Source organism: Gopherus flavomarginatus, chromosome 7, assembly GCF_025201925.1.
Source record: "Gopherus flavomarginatus isolate rGopFla2 chromosome 7, rGopFla2.mat.asm, whole genome shotgun sequence".
In the NCBI taxonomy this organism is placed as follows: domain Eukaryota; kingdom Metazoa; phylum Chordata; order Testudines; family Testudinidae; genus Gopherus; species Gopherus flavomarginatus.
Genome location: NC_066623.1, coordinates 49,477,447 through 49,496,563, shown reverse-complemented (window position 1 = coordinate 49,496,563; position 19,117 = coordinate 49,477,447). Strand labels below are relative to the sequence as shown.

General features: G+C 42.2%; 1 protein-coding gene across 1 annotated transcript in view; it reads left to right on the top strand.

Moving 5' to 3' along the window:
• The window catches only part of TEDC1 (tubulin epsilon and delta complex 1), a 168,830-nt gene that overhangs the window by 91,445 nt on the left and 58,268 nt on the right, over window positions 1-19,117 (top strand). Inside the window, exon 6 of the mRNA XM_050963282.1 lies at window positions 15,225-15,311. Coding sequence (XP_050819239.1) covers window positions 15,225-15,311 — 87 coding nt within the window. The remainder of the gene's footprint in view (window positions 1-15,224; window positions 15,312-19,117) is intronic.

Sequence of the window (19,117 nt, the reverse complement as noted above, 5' to 3'; positions counted from 1 at the left end):
CTGGTTTGAGGAAGTTCCGTAGGTGGGGGCTTACAAATGAGAAGTACTTCCTTACTGCCAGTGTTGGGCAATGGAATTCTAAGAACTCTGCTAGTCCAAATCAGTACATTTTAACCAAAATGTTGGGTAAGTGATCTCCTGGTAACATGGTTCTAGAACATTAAGGCCTTTAAAGATCCTGATCACATCTTTAACTATCTTTGGAAGCAAGTAGTAGCCATTACAGAGCACTTGTGTAATGTGTTTATACTATGGTTAATTAGGAGACCTAGGAGGCCAATCTTTGCCTTTAGCACCTGACTTCTACCTAATGGAAGCCATTACCAGAAATGTCATCAATATACCTTTAATTTCCAGTCCTATTGCAAAGCTAAGTGCCAAAGTGTGGCCACTGGTAGAGCTGAGCCTGAAACCACATGGGGTTATGAAAGTCATGTGGTGTCTAGATGGTGAACTGGGATAACCGTTAACTTGGACACTGAAGTTCCTCAGGACTAATATTCTTGTTAACTATAAAGTCAAGGCTGATAGGAACTCAGCCTACTTGCATAGGAATCTGAGGGAGCAGCGGTGTAATCTGGATGCCATCCAGTTCTCTAAATTATATCCTGGGACTCTGGGACTAAATGAACAACTCAGATTAGCAGCTCTGTTATGGCTTTTTACAATTTAAATTTTGCATGTAATTGGCCCATAACATTGACTTAGCTTTTTTGGCTGGTATCTTTGTTTATTAAGTAGCCAAGGAATTAAAGTTAGAAAATCAGCCATTACTCATGTTCTGTAAATGGTTTTGGATTTTTTCATTTATCATTTAATTTAAGGGGACTGTACTAAGAGCTCCATAATAGAGATGACTTGACATAAAGGAGGCTGTAGCAGATTTTAAACGATTAGTCTGTCAAGTCAATAATGCACATTTTAAAAAGGTGTGAAAATAACTACATGCTTGATAGTTACTTTGTTATTTTGAAGCTAGTGTGGGGGAGGTAGAGGGATGGCTGGGTTTCTATTAAATTGGCAACATGACACCAATTTTTATCTGAGGATAATTTTTACTATTTATCATCTAACATCAGTGTCCAGTGGTAGCTCTTTCTATTACTGAGTCTCTGGAGTAGAATGCATGCCTTATTGTTCAATTTTTTTTGTTACAGTTAACATGGTTAATATTATTTAATATTTATATTACAGATGTACCCAAAAGCCTTAGCCCATTATGCTAGATGCTATATGAGAGCCCATGTCCCGATTCTCATGTGCCCAGGTGGAGTGCTGTTGAAGTCAGTGAGCTTCTATCTCAGAGTGGCTGCCCATTAAGGGAGTTGACCCAGCCCCTCCTGTGACTAATCAGCGGCCTGCCCAAATGATGCTGTGGGCGAGGGATCTAATGATAGCTTGAAGATTATCTGACCTGCTCCTCATTAAAGGCCAGCAAGAGCTCAGTTGCTGGGGCGGGAAGCAGGGAATTGGAGGACTTCTTTGTAGGAGTCCCCAGTTTATATACTACTCCCAGCCAGCCAGCCTGTGGAGTGTAATCTTGTAGGGAGTAGGCTGTCTCTTGCAGAAGACACCAGGTAAGGGGGAGATGACATGATCAATATGGTGTACTTGAGTTAACTAGCTTTCATTTTGAAGAAAGAAAATGGAAGGTTGGAGGAACAGCGACTGAAATCCTGTGGCTGGAGAGTATTCTCTGGTGCAGGGGCCTGATGAGTTAGCCCTCTGCCTTACAGGCTCTGTGCATGTGCAGCCATCGGCCATGTGTTGTGTTGTAAATTGCAGGTTCGGGCCTCAAAGACAAGGCACAACACTTGGATGAGGCAAACAAGCAGGTCTTGGGTGAGGAAGAGGTAACTAATGAAAGGAGACTCTAATAAAATCTCCTCTGCTAAGCTTTTTGATTGCCCCACACACCAAGGAAATTTTCCTTTTGTGGCTAGCACCACCCCACAAACCAAGCAAGTGTACAAGTCAAGCTAGGGAACTTGCAGATGGAAATAATTTAAAAGGCACCATTAATTTCAAATCCAGTCAAGTCTATAAAATGAGCTAGAAGTACTTTCTACCCTTGAGCACCCTGCCAATTTCTATAAATGTTTTTGTTGTCCCTGCTGTGTGAAATACCCACAGAAACAGGGAAAATTGACTTTACCAGGAAAATGGTAAAACTGACTGTGGATGAAGTGCTGTTAAATGCACAAAGGCAATAAACTGAGGAAAAGCAGAGAAATTATTTGTTTTTGGCTGATTTCTGCTACGTAGGTGCTGTTTGTAGCAACAGAATGTGAACAAATTTCCAGACTGAGCTGTGATTTAAGTTGATAATATCCTTTTAAACTATATGGCAAAGATTTTCTAAAATGAATAGTGATTTTGGGTGCCCAACTAGATGCAGCTGATATTCAGAAGGTGGGAGCTTAGCACTGTCTGAAAATCATGCTGCTAAAGTGTCATAGATTCTTATATTATAAGGCCAGAAGGGACCATTGTGATCATCTAATCTGACATCCTGCAGAACACAGGCCATGCAACGTCCCTGAATTAATTCCTGTTTGAACTAGAGCAGATCCTTTAGAAAAACATCACATTTTAATTTAAAAATTGCCAGCTTTGGAGAGTCTCTCAGAACCCTTGGTAAATTGTTCCAATAGTTAATAACCCTCTCTATTGAAATTTTGCAATCTAGTTCTAGTGGGAATTTGTCTAGCTTCAACTTCCAGCCATTGGATCTTGTTATATCTTTGTCTACTGGATTAAAGAGCTATGTAGTGTAGTTGTAGCCATGTCAGTCCCAGGATATTAGAGAGACAAGGTGGGTGAGATATCTTATTGGACCAACGTCTGTGAGTGGAAGCTTGTCTCTCTCATCAAGAGAAGTTAGTCCAATAAAAGAGATTCCCTCACCCACCAGATTAAAGAGCTGTCTGTTATCAGTTTTCTGTTCCCCATGTAGGTACTTATGGACTGTGATCAAGATACCTCTAAACCTTCTCTTTGTTAAGCTAAATAAATTGAGCTTCTTGAGTCTATCACTGTAGGCTTTGTAATCCTTTAATTATTCATGTGGCTCTTCTCTGAACCTTCTCCAATTTATCAACATCTTTCGTGAAATGTGGACACCAGAACTGAACACAATATTCCAGTAGCTGTCATACCAGTGCTAAATACAGAGATAATATCTTTCTGCTTGATATTCTCCTGTCCATACATCCAAGCATCATAGTAGCCCTTTAATCAATTGATTATCCACCATGACCTCCCAATCATTTTCAGGGTCAACACTTCCCAAGACAGAGTTCCTTATCCTGTAAGTATCGCCTGCATTCTTTGTTCCCAAATGTGTAACTTCACATTTGGCCATATTAAAACACAGATTATTTGATTGCACCGGTCTGCCAAGCAATGCAGATTGCTCTGTATCAGTGATCTATATTGTTTGCAATTCCCCCAGTCTGTGTGTCCTCTGCAAAACTTTATCAGTGTTGTTTTTGTTTTCTTCCAGGTCATTTATAAAAATGTTATAGTCTAGGCCCAAGAATCGATTCCTGCAGGACTCCCCTAGAAATACACCCGTTTGATGATGATTGCCTGTTTACAGTTACATACTGAGACCTATCAATTAGCCAATTTATAATCCACGTTAATTTGTATTGTTCTAGTTTCTTAATCAAGTTGGGTGCCAGATTAAGGTACCCAAAAGTCACTAGTTCCTTTGGAAAATTTTGGCCTATATTCTTTCTTTCCCATGTACTTTGTGCTACGTATTCCACTTGATCATGTCTATTAAAATTCAAATCCCAGCTCCATACATTTCTGCTCCTTACCTTGTGTATTTAATATGCACCACAGTATTTAAATTTTACTATAATTATTGGGAAGGTAATTGATGGCACTAGAGCAAAATTAAGTGAAAATGAGAGAAAATGATCTCTTCATGAATCTCTCTGTTATTTCCTATACTAATCAGTACATTGCAGCTCACTGCGTATTGCTGTGGAGGCTGCATTACAGTTTTTATACCCCAAATGCTTCATTTTGTACTTGCTCACTTTAAATTGCAGTTTCTTTCAGTTTAATTTTAAACAACTGTTTTCTGGACCCTTGCACATGTATAAAATTATGTTTTATAAAGATCTTTGTCACTTAATTTCTTAACTGTGGGTCTGCTTCTCTTAGCATGACCAGATGTCCTGATTTTATAGGGACAGTTCCAATATTCTGGGCTTTGTCTTATATAGGCACCTATTATCCCCTACCTCTTGTCCTCATTTTTCACACTTGCTTCTGGTCACCCTAGATTCTCTGCTCATGAAAATGTAAGAATAGAATAGAATGTATGGAGATATACCTATCGTAGAACTGGAAGGGGTCCCGAAAGGTCATCGAGTCCAGCCCCCTGCCTTCACTAGCAGGACCAAGAAATGTAAGAAACAAGTAACTCTGAAGTCAACAGCATAAAACTGGTAGATGAGAGGAGAAGTGGAGCCTTTGCTTCCAGTTGGTGTCCTCTTGAATTAGTCTGCACCTAGAATTAGACTGTCCATTAAACAAAGCTTTTGTTAGTCTAGAAGTAGAACAGTTCCATCTTTATTGGGACAAAGAAGACAGAGAGAGCCAGCTGAGGATATTTCAAATGGGGCCTTCTCAGAATTTGAAAACCCTTCTTAGGGGAAACTAAGATTGAAAAAAAAAGAAAGAAAAGAAAAATTAACACTTCCTCTGTAAAGCACAGACTGCCCAGTCTTCAGAACCTGGATATGTCTCTCTTCATCTGAGGTCTCTGAATGTAAGAATGAGACAAGCAGCTAGTAATCAAATAATTCTTCTGTTTTCCAAGGCATTATGATTTTCTTTCAAGTTTTTTGATGTCTGGAAGCCCTAGTACCTGCATAGAGCTCACAAAGGTACTTTCTCCTAAAAGAATAGATTCAGCAATCAGTCCATAACATGTGGATTGTTCCTCTGTCTGCGCTTTCTCAAAAGTAGTATATACCACAGTTGGTCTTGGAGTCTTCCCCATGGATCTGTGTCCAGAGAGAGAGAGATAATCCCTTTCACTGACTTCTTGAAAAATGTGCTGATGTTTTTGGTTCATAAGAGGCCCAAAATGCTTAGCCTGCTCATTCCAAATTTGTTTTCTTTGGCCTTGCTGAAGACAGGTGTCTTTTAGCTTTTTATTTTGTGTCTTTATTGTACATATCTGCAATTCAAGTTGAACAAAGCTAAATTTCTCATCAAACAAATAGGAGATCTATTATGCTTTTATCTGCTTACCAATTTCTTGACACTTTAACTTGAACTTTTATGTTGAATTTCTTGGCTTTCAGGACCTTGTACTCACATCTTAACTAGAACAAGGCCAGAGCTAGAAAGTTCAAGAGTGCTTGAAATCTCAGAGTAAGGTTTGAGATCATCTGTAATCTCATTTGACTTTTCTGTCTGCAATTATAGGTCTGGTCTAGACTACACACCTGTATCGGTATAACTATATCGCTCAAGAGTTTGAAAAATCCACCCCTCTGAGCAATATAGTTATATTGACCTAACCCTCCGTATAGACTACGCTATGTTGGCGGGAGAGCTTCTCAGGAAGGTGGATTAACTACACCGATGGGAGATATCTCTTCTGTCAGTGGAGAGCATCTTCATTAAAGCGTTACAGTGGCACAGCACCGATGCAGCATTTTAAGGGTAAACTTGCCCATATCTAAATACATGATGAATCAGTAGAACAGTCAGTGATGCTATTCTGATGAGCAGAGAAACACTACTTACTTCTGAAAGTCTGTCTTGTGCTCACATTAAAATACAAAGGTGATTTAAAAAAATATTTAGGTAGACCAGTATCTGGGAAAACCTTTTTGCCAGGAGTATAATAGATGAATTATTATGATCTATTTGCACCAGAAATTAAATACTTATTGCAGCAGAGATCTCTGGAACCCAGCCTACCATGAGGAGGCATTATCCTACAAATTATTAACTATTGATTTATATAATACCTTTTGCATGCATTGGAATGCTTTGCAGTGTAACAATAACTATCACAAAAAAGATTAATAGGCAGCACAACCAAAACCAAGTACAAGTAGGCTTCAAATAACAAGACTAAAATAACTACTTATGTAAGAACCCAGGAAACTGAGTCCCCACCGTTGAAGTTTCTACTTCAGTGGCAGCTGATGTTCATTCTCCTTCCTTCATAATGAAGGTTGGTTTCAGTCTTAGAAAGCTATGGCTCTCCGTGCAATGCTTCTTAACTATTTGTTTCCATACCGGAAGAGCTATGCTGCTGTGTGTTTCTACCCTCTGTACTGCCCCAAAGGGTCGGTGTGTGGCAGGGAAACCAGAACAAGTTAATTCTAACCCAGACAGCACAGATTGTGCCGATATGCTCCAAGTATCTGAAGCTTATTGAGCAACTGATCCAGCCCCTTCTGTGTTCTTCCAGCCCGGAAAACCTGATCCCTGCAGGAATGTCTTCTGTGTGTGGGGGGGTGGTGGTGTGGGGGTTGGTCTGGAGCTGGCACTTCTGCCTTCTGTGCCGTCAGCTGCCAGGTACACTGCTTTTTACTCCTCCTGATTAGCGGAAGTATGTGGCGAGGTGCATGTAGCCCTAATTCTGGGTGTGAGGGAACCCACTGATTTAGTTGCATGGATCACATGAAAGAGTGTTTCTACCACACAGGCAAAAACTAGCCTCTATGGATATTGTGCAGGGCAGGGAAGACAAAACAGCAGCAGCTCATATTCTGGATGGTGGTGTGGCCTAACCAAATTCTGCAAATACACAGAAACTGAGTCATTCAGGGACTAATCCATTGAGCTTTATCAGCAGCAATTGAAGGTGCTTGCTTCTCAGAATCGGGTCCCAAGAATACTCAGATGATTGTAACTGAGGCAATACAAGTGGAGGAATACACAGTCCTGTTAATATTTTCAAAAATTTGGACTCATTTGTAAAGTAGGTGGCATATACAGAATGCATGGTAATGTGGAGTAGTATACAAGTTTTATTACTGTGTTTGGGATGAGATATTTAATGTGGACGTAGCTTTGGTACATGATAGATGTGCTATCTGCATAGTGATCTGATTGATATGAGATGATATCTGCATGTTTTCCTATTGTAGCATAGTGGATAAAAGGGTGATTTTGACATGTCGCCTTTCTTCTGTGGCCCGAGTGTATACTGGGATACAAATAGGCATCTCTTCCAATTGCAGAGAGATATCTCATAGTCAAAGTCAAATAATGAAACTGCCAGATGAATTCTCTCTGGGCTAGCTTCTGAGTGGATATACCTGAAGTTCCTTTCAACTTTAATTCAGGTGGGCAACTTGCAGAAGCTGGCTGAACTATTCAAAGCCACTTAAGGGATGTGCTAGCCCAGTTCCCATTGATTCTTTTAATGGGAATTTGGCATCCAAATCACTTTAGGCTGAGATTTCCAATACCCATTTGAGATCCAGTCATGCAGTGTGCTCCATTGGGAGTGGACTGCACCCTCAGCAAGTTCGTAGATGACACTAAGCTAGCGGGAGAGGTAGATACACTGGAGAGTAGGGATAGAGTACAGAGTGACCTAGACAAATTGGAGGATTGGGCCAAAAGAAATCTGATGAGGTTCAACAAGGACAAGTGCAGGGTCCTGCACTAAGGACGGAAGAATCCCATGTACCGCTACAGGCTGGGGACTGACTGGCTAAGGAGCAGTTCTGCAGAAAAGAACCTGGAGATTACAATGAATGAGAAGCTGGATTTGAGTCAGCAGTGTGTCCTTGTTGCCAAGAAGGCTAACTGCATATTGGGCCACATTAGTAGGAGCATTGCCAGCAGATCAAGGGAAGTGATCATTCCCCTCTAGTTGGCACTGGTAAGGCCACATCTAGAATATTGCGTCCAGTTTTGATCCCCCCCACTACAGAAAGGATGTGGACAAATTGGAGAGAGTCCAGTGGAGGGCAACGAAAATGATTGGGGGGTTGGGGCACATGACTTACGGGGAGAGGCTTAAGGGAACTGTGCTTGTTTAGTCTGCAGAAGAGAAGTGAAGTGGGGTTTGATAGCAGCCTTCAACTACCTGAAGGGTTTTCCAAAGGGTTTTCCAAAGAGGATGGAGCTCACTCAGAGAGTGGTGAAAAGCTGGAATGGGTTACCTAGGGAGATGGTGGAATCTCCATCCTTAGAGGTTTTTACGGTCAAGCTTGACAAAGCGCTGGCTGGGATGATTTAGTTGGGAATTGGTTCTGCTTTGAGCAGGTGGTTGGACTAGATGACCTTCTGAGGTCCCTTCCAACCTTGATATTCTATGATTCTATGTTCTCAGTGGTGGCAGATGACAGAACAAGGAGCAATGGTCTCAAGTTGCAGTGGGGGAGATCTAGGTTGGATATTAGGAAATACTGTTTCACTAGGAGGGTGGTGAAGCACTGGAATGGGTTACCTAGGTAGGTGGTGGAATCTACATCCTTAGAGGTTTTTAAGGCCCGACTTGACAGAGCCCTGACTGGGATGATTTAGTTGGTGTTGGTCCTGCTTTGAGCAGGAGGTTGGAATAGATGACCTCCTGAGGTCCCTTCTAACCCATATCTTCTATGATTCTATTGCATGACAAGTCATTTGTACAAGTGATAGATTTTTTTTTTAATAAGAACTTAGAGAAGAAGTTATTGATAAGCATTTGCTTTCAACATCCATTATAGAATTATTTTGCAACAGATCTTGGTAATTGGAATTTGGCATTACTTTGTCTTTCAGTGTAAGTAGTTTGAGGCAGTTACTTTCTGCAGAAAGCCAGGGAAAATAGCAATTTTCTTATGAGACTCACATTATCCCAGTTTTGCACAAAGAGAGAGACAATCTTCTAAGTTTTTCCTAAGTTTCACACCTAATTTCCATTCAAAGCAAACATTTGCTTTACTTAATGTTTCCCTTTGATCATGAGAGACAGTGAATGCTCCTCCTCCCATAGACGTTGGAGCCTTTATGTTTTATTAGAAAGGACAAACACATCGGTCCTTAGCTCAAATGGAGGACTTTGATCTAGAGTTATTTCTAAATAGATCATTTGCTTTGGGGAGTAGAGGACTAGATTGCTTATCACACATTAAAACATAACCTAATCTGTGTTGGGGCAGTAAGAGGAAAGTTGCGTCGTCTTGAAAGATGCAAAGCAATAGCATGTCTAGGCTTTAGTTTCCCCATCTGCAAAATGAGGATAAGAGACTCTTGAAAATCCCCTGCTCAAATGGATGTGGTTAGAATTAATTAATATTGGCAAATGTCTTTGATGATACAAATTGCTGTTTGGAGAGAGATGGACATTAGAGCTGGGGGAGAGAGGCCTTGATAATTTGGTTGATATGACAGGGTAACAGGGTTCCCACTCAACAGTAGTGCATCGCCTCGTGTCTAGATCTGGAAAGTAGATCTTGTGGTGTCGGGTGCCCCCTTCTGCTCTCAGCTTGCTCTCCGACAATCTCTCTTCTGATAACTTGGCAGGAGCTGTGAAGTTGACAAGAAAGCCAGGCAGCTAGAGCTCACCTGCCCCCTGCTCCCCTGGAGAGCTGGGTGGCTGGCTCCTGCTTCTAGCTGGGAGTCAGCCCCGTGGCTTTGGACTAAGCTGTGAAATTGAAAAGGCTGCCCAGCTCCCAGCGGGAGTGGGTGGCTGGCCAAGAAGCTGGGGCAGCTGGACCCACTCCCCAGGGGCAAGAAGTGTCTTCCCCCAGCTCCCAGTGTGGAATGTGAGAGGGGAGAGTGGCAGCTTGCCAGAGCCCGAGAGCCTATGGGGCAGCCAGGCTGCCAGCAGAGAGCTGCCAGCGGAGCTGAGACACTAGGCTCTCAGCTCCCCACACTGCCCCTCTTAGATCAGTGGAAGTGCTCCTGGTGAGGATGCGTACCACTGACAGAAGGAGGGTAAGTGTGGACATGCACCTCCACAGTAATTACTGTGGTGGCTATAAGTCAGCCTAATATAGGTTGACTTATGTTTGTAGTGTAGACATACCCCTCAGGTGATACTAGGTAACTTAATTGTTCTCTCAGGCCCTCATGGACACTATCGCGGCTTGTGTGGTGCACAGCCCATCACAGGGAGGTCTTTGCCTGCTGTGGGCAGGTATGTGTGACTGAAAGCCTCTGTTAGGACACCAGGAGAGAGCCCATGAGTCTGTATTAGTGGCATCTTGGACCCAGAAGGCAACTTTTTGGAAACAGACTAGCTTTTGTTTGTTTATTTTTGCAGTAAGAGGTGAACGATGTTTGTAGAACATTAGCTTATCATAGAATCATAGAAGATTAGAGTTGGAAGAGACCTCAGGAGGTGTGACAAAGTTCCTCCTCTACCTTGGTGGGTCCTGCGCTTATTGGCGGATTTGCTCACCTCAGTGATCTTCCCCTCTGGTGGAACTCACAGTCTGGGTCAACTCCTCCTGTGTCTGATCAGGAGTTGGGAGGTTTGGGGGGAACCTGGGCCCGCCCTCTACTCCAGGTTCAAGCCCAGGGCCCTGTGGATCGCAGCTTGTCTATAGTGTCTCCTGTAACAGCTGCATGACAGCTACAACTCCCTGGGCTACTTCCCCATGGCCTCCTCCAAACACCTTCTTTGTCCTCACCACAGGACCTTCCTCCTGGTGTCTGATAATGCTTGTCCTCCTCAATCCTCCAGCAGTACACCATCTCATTCTCAGCTCCTTGTGCCTCTTGCTCCCAGCTCCTCACACGTGAATCTCACTGACTAACTGGGAGGCTTTTAACTAGTTCCAGCCAGCCCTTGATTGGCTTCAGGTGTCCCAATCAATGTAGCTATCTCCACTGCCTTCTAGAAAGATCTTAACTGGCCCCAGGTGTCTTGATTAACCTGGTGCAACTGCCATTTGGTTACCGTGGCACCAGGGATTTGTGTAGCCTGGGACTAACATACCTGTTCCTCACTACTTTACTGTAGCCATCTGGCCTAGCCCCATCACAAAGGTCATCTAGTCCAACCCCCTGCTCAAAGTAAGACCAACCCCAACTAAATCATCCCAGCCAGGGCTTTGTCAAGCTGGGCCTTGAAAACCTCTAAGGATGGAGATTCCACCTTAGAGATTCTACTTATATTATTCTTCCCTCAAGTTCTGTGCTGCAATAACCTCATAAACCTGCAAGAGCTGTGAAAAGGATAACAGAATCCTCCCACCCAGAAATAGCGACAACCATCTCAAGGGTTGGAAACTAACATCTTGGACGCTGCCAGTCGCCTGTCACTGACTGTTCCAGTGGGTTTGAATACCTTCCCCCTAGGATTAGCTCTGTAATCATCTCATTACTGATTTATGGCGTAAACCGTCTAGCACAGAGTTGGTGGCTGTCACAGACATTTCAAATGTTGCAGCGCATTGGTGAAAAGTGAACAGTTGTCTCTGACCTGTGGTGAATTAAATGAATGCTTCCATGTGCTAATTGAGTTGAATAAAATCAGTTAAAACAAGAGCATAAGAAAAGGAGTCACTTTTGTAGTTTCTTACATCACATGACTAATGGAAGAGTTTTTTTAAAAATACTACTTGTTCTTTACATTACAATTTTAAGTCCTAACTAGACCTGAAGACTGTAGGATTATGGGGGGAAATGGGGGAAATGAAAGCACACAAGCTAAGTATGTGACAGTTGAGCAATGGGGAGGGGAAGGGGTTAGTAGCCACACTTATTAAGTTGCTTTGTTTTTACTTAACCCGTATTTAGTTCCACTGACTAACATGTTGGAGAAAGAAAGCCCTTGGTGAAGGCTCAGTGCTCTTGTTAAGGTGTGAGAGCTAATAACATACATCTTCTGAAATATCCATAGTTCCTTCAGCCAACTAGGAAAGATCGAAGCTGATGTGTGATATTTCTAAGGTTTTTTTTAACAAAAAGAAAAACCCAAATGAACAAAGATCCCTGCCCCACCAACCTTCTGCCCCACTTTAGCTGTCATACTGCAGCAAAAGGGGCAGAAGTCCAATTCACCTCCCCCCTCCCTCTTTGCAGGTCGTCTTTAATATCCCTGCTAATCCTGCAAATGGCCGTCACTGACAACAGTAAAGAAGTACACATCTCCCTATGTTGTTTCCATGAACAGTGTGTAACATATTTTAGATCTAGCATTCAGTAATTTGTAGCAATTATTTTAACATAGTACCTTTCCTCTCCTCATTCTATCAGCTTCAGATTATTTCTGAGAGGTAAAATAGCAAAGCAAATAACTCCTGTTTTTGAGTTCTCTTAGCCATTGCAGTACAAAGTAAGTAAAAGCCACAAAGCTGGCTGAAAACAGTTATGTCAACAGTAAGTGGATTGAATTAGAGCTCCAGTCTTGATCTTCATCTTTGAAATCATGACAGAAAAATGCTTTTGGAGTCTTCAAAAACTTGTCTGCGATGCCATAGTGCAGGTCAGCAACCTTTCAGAAGTAGTGTGCTGAGTCTTCATTTATTCACTTTAATTTAATGTTTCACGTGCCAGTAATACATTTTAACATTTTTAGAAGGTCTCTCTCTATAAGTCTATATTATATAACCAAACTATTGTTGTATGTAAAGTAAATAAGGTTTTTCAAATGTTTAAGAAGCTTCATTTAAAATTAAATTAAAATGCAGAGCCCCCTAGACCAGTGGCCAAAACTCGCGCAGTGTGAGCACCACTGAAAATCAGCTTGCGTGCTGCCTTTGGCACACATGCCATAGGTTGTCTAATCCTGCCATAGTGGTATGGACTCATTCATTTTGAATAATGGCCTTTACCCTGATGCCTTTTTTCAATCACAAAGCTGGTGAGTGACTTTGGCACTTGCACATAGTTTACTTATCTTTTGTTTATCTCCTGTTTTCCCATCAATCTTCTTCTGGCTAGAAGAGTTTTGGGAATCTCTTTGTTGTACCGTTGTATAACGAGCCATTCTTGCAGCTGAGACCACACCCTGCCTTTCTTCCCAAGGTGGTCTCAGCTTTCCACATTAACCAGGAGAACTTCCTCCCCGTCTTTTTCCCAATGCCCCATTCGTCCCGCAGGGAGCAACAGCTCCACTCGCTAGATGTCCGTCGGGCGCTAGCATTTTATGTGGACAGGACCAAACCGTTCCGCAAGTCCCCCCAGCTATTCGTGGAGGTAGCGGACCGGGTCAAGGGGCTGCCGATTTCCTCACAGAGGATATCTTCCTGGGTTACCTCCTGCATCAGGACCTGTTATGACCTGGCCCACGTTCCGACGGGCCGTGTGACTGCTCACTCCACCAGAGCACAGGCATCATCGCTGGCTTTCCTTGCCCGCGTGCCAATCCAAGAGATTTGTAGGGCGGCGACCTGGTCATCGGTCCACACATTCGCTTCCCATTACGCCCTGGTTCAGCAGTCCAGAGATGATGCGGCCTTTGGCTCTGCAGTGCTCCAGGCCGCGACTTCTCACTCCGACCCCACCGCCTAGGTAAGGCTTGGGATTCACCTACCTGGAATGGATATGAGCAATCTCTCGAAGAAGAAAAGACGGTTACTCACCGTTGTAACTGTTGTTCTTCGAGATGTGTTGCTCATATCCATTCCACACCCGCCCTCCTTCCCCACTGTCGGAGTAGCCGGCAAGAAGGAACTGAGGAGCGGGTGGGCCGGCAGGGGTATATATCTAGTGCCATAGTGGCGCCACTCTAGGGGGCGACCTGCCGGCCCACTGGAGTTGCTAGGGTAAAAAGTTTCCGGCAAACGTGCACGCGCGGCGCGCACACCTACCTGGAATGGATATGAGCAACACATCTCGAAGAACAACAGTTACAACGGTGAGTAACCGTCTTTTCTTGGGATCTCTGTCTCCAACTTTGTATGTTCATCTTAATTTTCCAAAGGGATTGTTAATTTTGTGTGCCCAGCTTGAGCTGCCATAGTAGCCCGATTTCCAGGGGGAAGGTTCACAGCAATTTCCACTCCTCTCTAAGCTTACCCAAGTTAGGTTACCCCTTTTGAAAATGGAGGCAATTACATACATATACAGTCTGAAACTGAGGGAAGAATCTGGTGATATTTATTTTCTCCCTCTCTAGGTATACACAATTTAAAAATCATTTGTAAAAAACCCTCACTTCTTGCGTTGCCTACAAATAGGAGCTATGGTAGAGGAGCTCCTTGTGCAACAGGAGCAGTGAGGGAGACGATCTGGCTATACATAACATTTCAGAAAGAAGTCCTCCTTGTTAGTTACTATTTGTGGATACTGCAGGAGAAGTGAATGTTTCTAAATGATTTGGGTAAGGAGCAGAGAGATGGGCTTGGCATCCTGAGATTCTGAGGTCATTCTTTGCATAGGAGCAGTGTGGAAAAAGGCACAGAGATGGGAGAAGTAGAAATAACTGGATGTCAGTGTTGACATGGTTTCTAGAATGGTGGAGTTGGAGGGGATGCAATAGGAGATCAGGTCCTAGAAGTTGTCTGGGACACAGCTAGGCATGACCTCAAAGAGAAGAGAAGGGATTGAAACTTGGTATGTTGGCCAGACTCAAAGAATAGTGGGGGACATGGTTTGATCCAAATGTGGGAGCGACCGCTTTAGCAGCATTATGTGGAGTGTGGCTGAGCTGTGTTAATTTTGATATCTAAGAAGCACGAGAGGTTTCAGGATCTACATGAGTAAAGACCTTTTTATATATGAGTTGTATTGTCTTGATCCCTTCAAACTGACATGTGAAGCCACGAACATGTATATGGGGATTATGGTTATTGTATGGCTGGGGACTGGAATGCATTATGGATGTGAGGAAAAGCTTTGCTTCAGTTCCACTCCATATTTGCATAGCTGGGATTTACATTGTTTCCCACTAAATAATGTATAGTGCAAGCCCCAGTCATAGCAGCATATAGTCAAAAGGAAGAAATTGCTAGAGTATTGGACACCAGGACTCTGTTCCTCACTGTGTACCCCATTGCCTTCTGAAAGCAGCATTCCTGTTTGCAGTTAGAGTAAGGTGGAATGTATAGATCCAGACAAGTTTATATATATTCTAAATCCTTATATCTTTAGCAAACCAATGTTCTACCTGTCAATGTCAATCTATAAGGTGACTATGATGAATGTGTACTACATAAGAAGTGTCACCTGGTATGTGATTGGGAAGCCTTCATTATTCAGACCAAACAGGCTTTAAAAATTGCACCTTATATGTTGCACAGATGACTAAATGGGACTTGATTTTCTTTTCTTTTTTTCCCCCTCCCCAGTTGTTGCAGTTACTGGAGTCTGAAACCTCTCGATTAGAAGCCTTTCTGGAATGGAAACGATTGGAACCAGTTTATTGGCACTGGATGGTAATGAATCAAACTAAATATTAAGGGTGCAGTTTTCTTACATCTGTCAAACAACTGGCTGCTCCTCAAACATCCTTCCCATATATGTGGAAAAGTGAATGTTGTCAACAACCTATACAACTTTCTTTTGAAGATGAGGCCAGTTAAATTAAAGGACATATTCTTAGATCTCCCTCATCATTCTAGCCTCTGTTGTATGACTTACTCACATAAGTTAAGAAACTGGACGGAAGAAAAGCTGAATTCAGGCATCTACAGTTATCACAAATGGAAATGCCTGATCTTTTATGTTTCAGAAAACATCAGTCACACATTTAGTTATAAATTAAATGGCTTGTCAGAAGAGGAACTTTGTTTTATTACATACTCAAAGACAACTAAATTTGTAAGCAGTTGAAATTTCAAACAACTTCATTTTTCCAGCCAGACAGTGTGTTGAAATTGCAGATTTCCCCTTGAACTGTGTTGAATGATCATAAGAAAATCAATAAGCCTTCCTCTGTGCATCTTATGATTCTATACATCTCACTTCTGTATTAAACTTTCACTCATTTACAGCTGCTGAAAATAATTCTTAGCAAACAACAATTTAACAAAATAAGTTTACAGAATTTGTAGAAGCAGGACCATTAGTTGCCAGTGTATCTTGTTCTATACAGAGAGCAAAATAAAGGAGTAGAAAATCATCTAACCTGTTTTAAAAAAAATATTAAAAAACCTGCTAGCATTGTGTGTTGTCAGCAAAAGTGATTGTTTCCATAATCGCTGGTGCTTTACTTATCTCTATTATTGTGCTGCTCTGAAAAGTATCAGCATTAGGATGGGCAGAGAGCTAGAATCATACAAGCAAGTGTTCAGATCACACACATTGTAACTGCAGCTACTATGCAATTTTATCTACTCATTAGGGGCCTGCTGTGGTGAGGGGCTGACCTGGTTGTGGAGGGTACTGTGAACATCTTAGGATGAGCTCAGCACCTCTCTGAATGAGGTCCTGAATAAATACTGGCCAATAGTACATTGTTATTTGAGAATATAACTATCTAATTGGAAATGCGTATTTTCTCTCAGTCTGTGGGATCAATTTCTGTTTTCTTTTCTTTCTGTTTTTGTTGTTCTTGAATGCTGTAGAACATGCTAAAGAACCCAGATGTATTTTGACCCATGTTGTAACTATCTAGCAGAATTATCATAAGAACTGTTTACATTAGAAAAAGGTTGTCTGGTTCAGAAAACAAGTGCTTCTACGTTTCTTAATTCCATGCTACTGTGGTTTTTATTTGACCCCTCCATTTTCCCCTTAAGAAACAAGCCAATGTTTCAGCTTGCTTCAGCTACTTTTCCTGCTGAATTTTCCCCATGTGTTTATCACTGCTTGCATGGGATACTTCTATCTGATTTCCTGTTTACTCTTGTGTATAGTTTTCTCAACTTTTAGATTACATCCTCTAGTTTTTTAAATCATCATCAGGATAAAAGTATATTTCTATTAACTATATCAATCCCTTTCATATTTTGGAGGCCACCTTTTACCAGTGAGCATAAACTCAGATTCCTTAACCTTTCTTTATTGTTGTTCCAACTAGTATAATCTGTGCTGTCAGCCCCTTTCTGTGAAGTGTGCAGAACTGCACCTGTTATCTCTATGGGGTCTACATACCTTAGGGCTAGGCTAACAGTCTCACTGCCTTGATTTATATTCGGTCCGTCTGCTCTTATAACTCTTTAGTTCTTTGAGATGATCTCTGCACATTCCCACTGTAGGGATGTACAGAGGTCATCTCCAAGAACTCCAGTTACAGGTGAGTAACCTTCCTTTTCTGATTTCTCCTTTTTACTATGGCTGTGTGCTGAGCTGATGGACTGAATGGTTCCCTCACAGTAACCTGCAGCTCTTCTGATCGCTGTGGGGAATGGTAATTACATTTAGTTCAGATTCCCTGGACTGCTTCCTTACTCCCAGATTATTTAATATTTTTACAATGAATGCTTCTGCTCTCTGGTCATCTAGACCAGCCAAGTCTCTTGGATTCTGGCTGTCACATTCCTCTTTCCTTTCTCTGTCTCCAGGCTTTATCTCATCTACCAACTTGAAGACCTTATTTTCAGAATCCTTGAACTCTCAAGCATAGAGGCAGAAGCTCTATGAGAAAAGTCCGGAGTACACTCCATTTCAACAAAAAATATATTCTATTCTCTTTGTCTCTTGCTTTAGTACAGTTTTCTACCCAGCCCCTCACACCCTTCAGCTTACCGTTTCAGGTTTATTTATCTTTCCAATGTAACCAGTCATTAGCAGATTTATATATTGAGCTCACCAGCATACTCTAAGCATGTGAAGTCCAGGACATCACTGAGACTGTGGTCCCAGTTAATGACTGGAGTGCAGGAGGTAAGTTTCTTCTTATCCCCATCAGTATCACCTCTGTCTTGCCAGTGTCCATCTTTCAGCAGCTGCTCTCAGTCCAGATGCTGTTTTTCGCCAGGCACTGAGAGAACTGGAGGGGGCAAATGCAAACAGCATGCCAGATAGAACCATCAGCCAGCATGTAACGGCTATGTCATATTCCAGAGGAACATCTACAGAATCTTGGATGACAAGAGAAGTTATCCACCAGAACAACCACTGTTGTCTTGGTTTTGTGCCCTGGCCTGAAACATTGAGAAGGATCTAGGATGCTGGCAACTGGTAGATCAAGTTGAAAAGTCAGTTCTTTGCCAGCTTCTCAGACAGCTAATCCTAAGTGTTGGCTGGAGTGATAGATTCCCTTCTTCACAGGAGATGTTGACTATCCCTGTAATCAGGAATACTAGATGTTTTCAACCCTTTCATTGGCCAGGATTGGCCTGCATTAGAGTGGCAGGTGGTAGCCTGGACTGTGTTTTGACTTCAGGAACATCTTATTGTCTGAGTGGGATGAATTCTTAGAAGTAGGGTGATGTTGGTCCAGTGCTCATCTTGCTGTACTTAGTGTCCCCAAAGTCTGTCCTGATGCAAGGGATCTTTGAGAAATGGTTTGATAGTTCCTTGCAGCACAGTGAGCATGGCTGAGTTCTGTGAGCAGATGGAAGCAGTCTGTGAGTTACGGGACTGTGACAGAAGAGAAGTTGGTCTCTTTCCATTTTTAATGGTAATGACAAACGTTTGTAAGAATTCCTTGTGCTGAAGACTCTCTGTGACAGGTAGTATTCTGTGTTTGCCTTCATCAATGTTTGAGCCTGCTTTCGTCCTGATTTTTCCATGAGAACCATGCAAGTCCAAGGAGGAATGTCCTTTCTTTGCAGAGCATTGATAGCAGAAGTCCGAGCCTGGTTGTCATGCCTTAGTAATTCTTATGCCCCTTGGCTTCTAAATTCAGTAGAGCTCTCTGAGGAAACATGTGGAATTTTGCAGGGTCCAGATTAGGATTTAGGTAGGATATCCTAAATTGTTGTAGTGGGCCTAACAGAAATGCAACGTGATGATTTTCACAAATGGAAATTTACATAAATTTGCGTGTAGTCTAAGCAAAGGTTGTACATGTATGAGACATCAAACACATTCTTGGGTGTCGTAAAATAAGAATAGAAGGCTTAGAATGGGAAGAGGAGTTGGAGGAGTAGTTCTAATGAAACAAGTGTATTTTTTAATCGTTATAGAGCACAATTTTGAGAAGTGCAGTCAGGAAAGTAACTGAAATACTTTCCTCATGGATTGTATTTTCTAAATGGACAACCTACCTAATTGTCAATTACTGAGGGACAATCCTAACTCATTGATTTATTTTGCTTTCCACAACCAAATCTCTGTACAACTTTTCATGAGT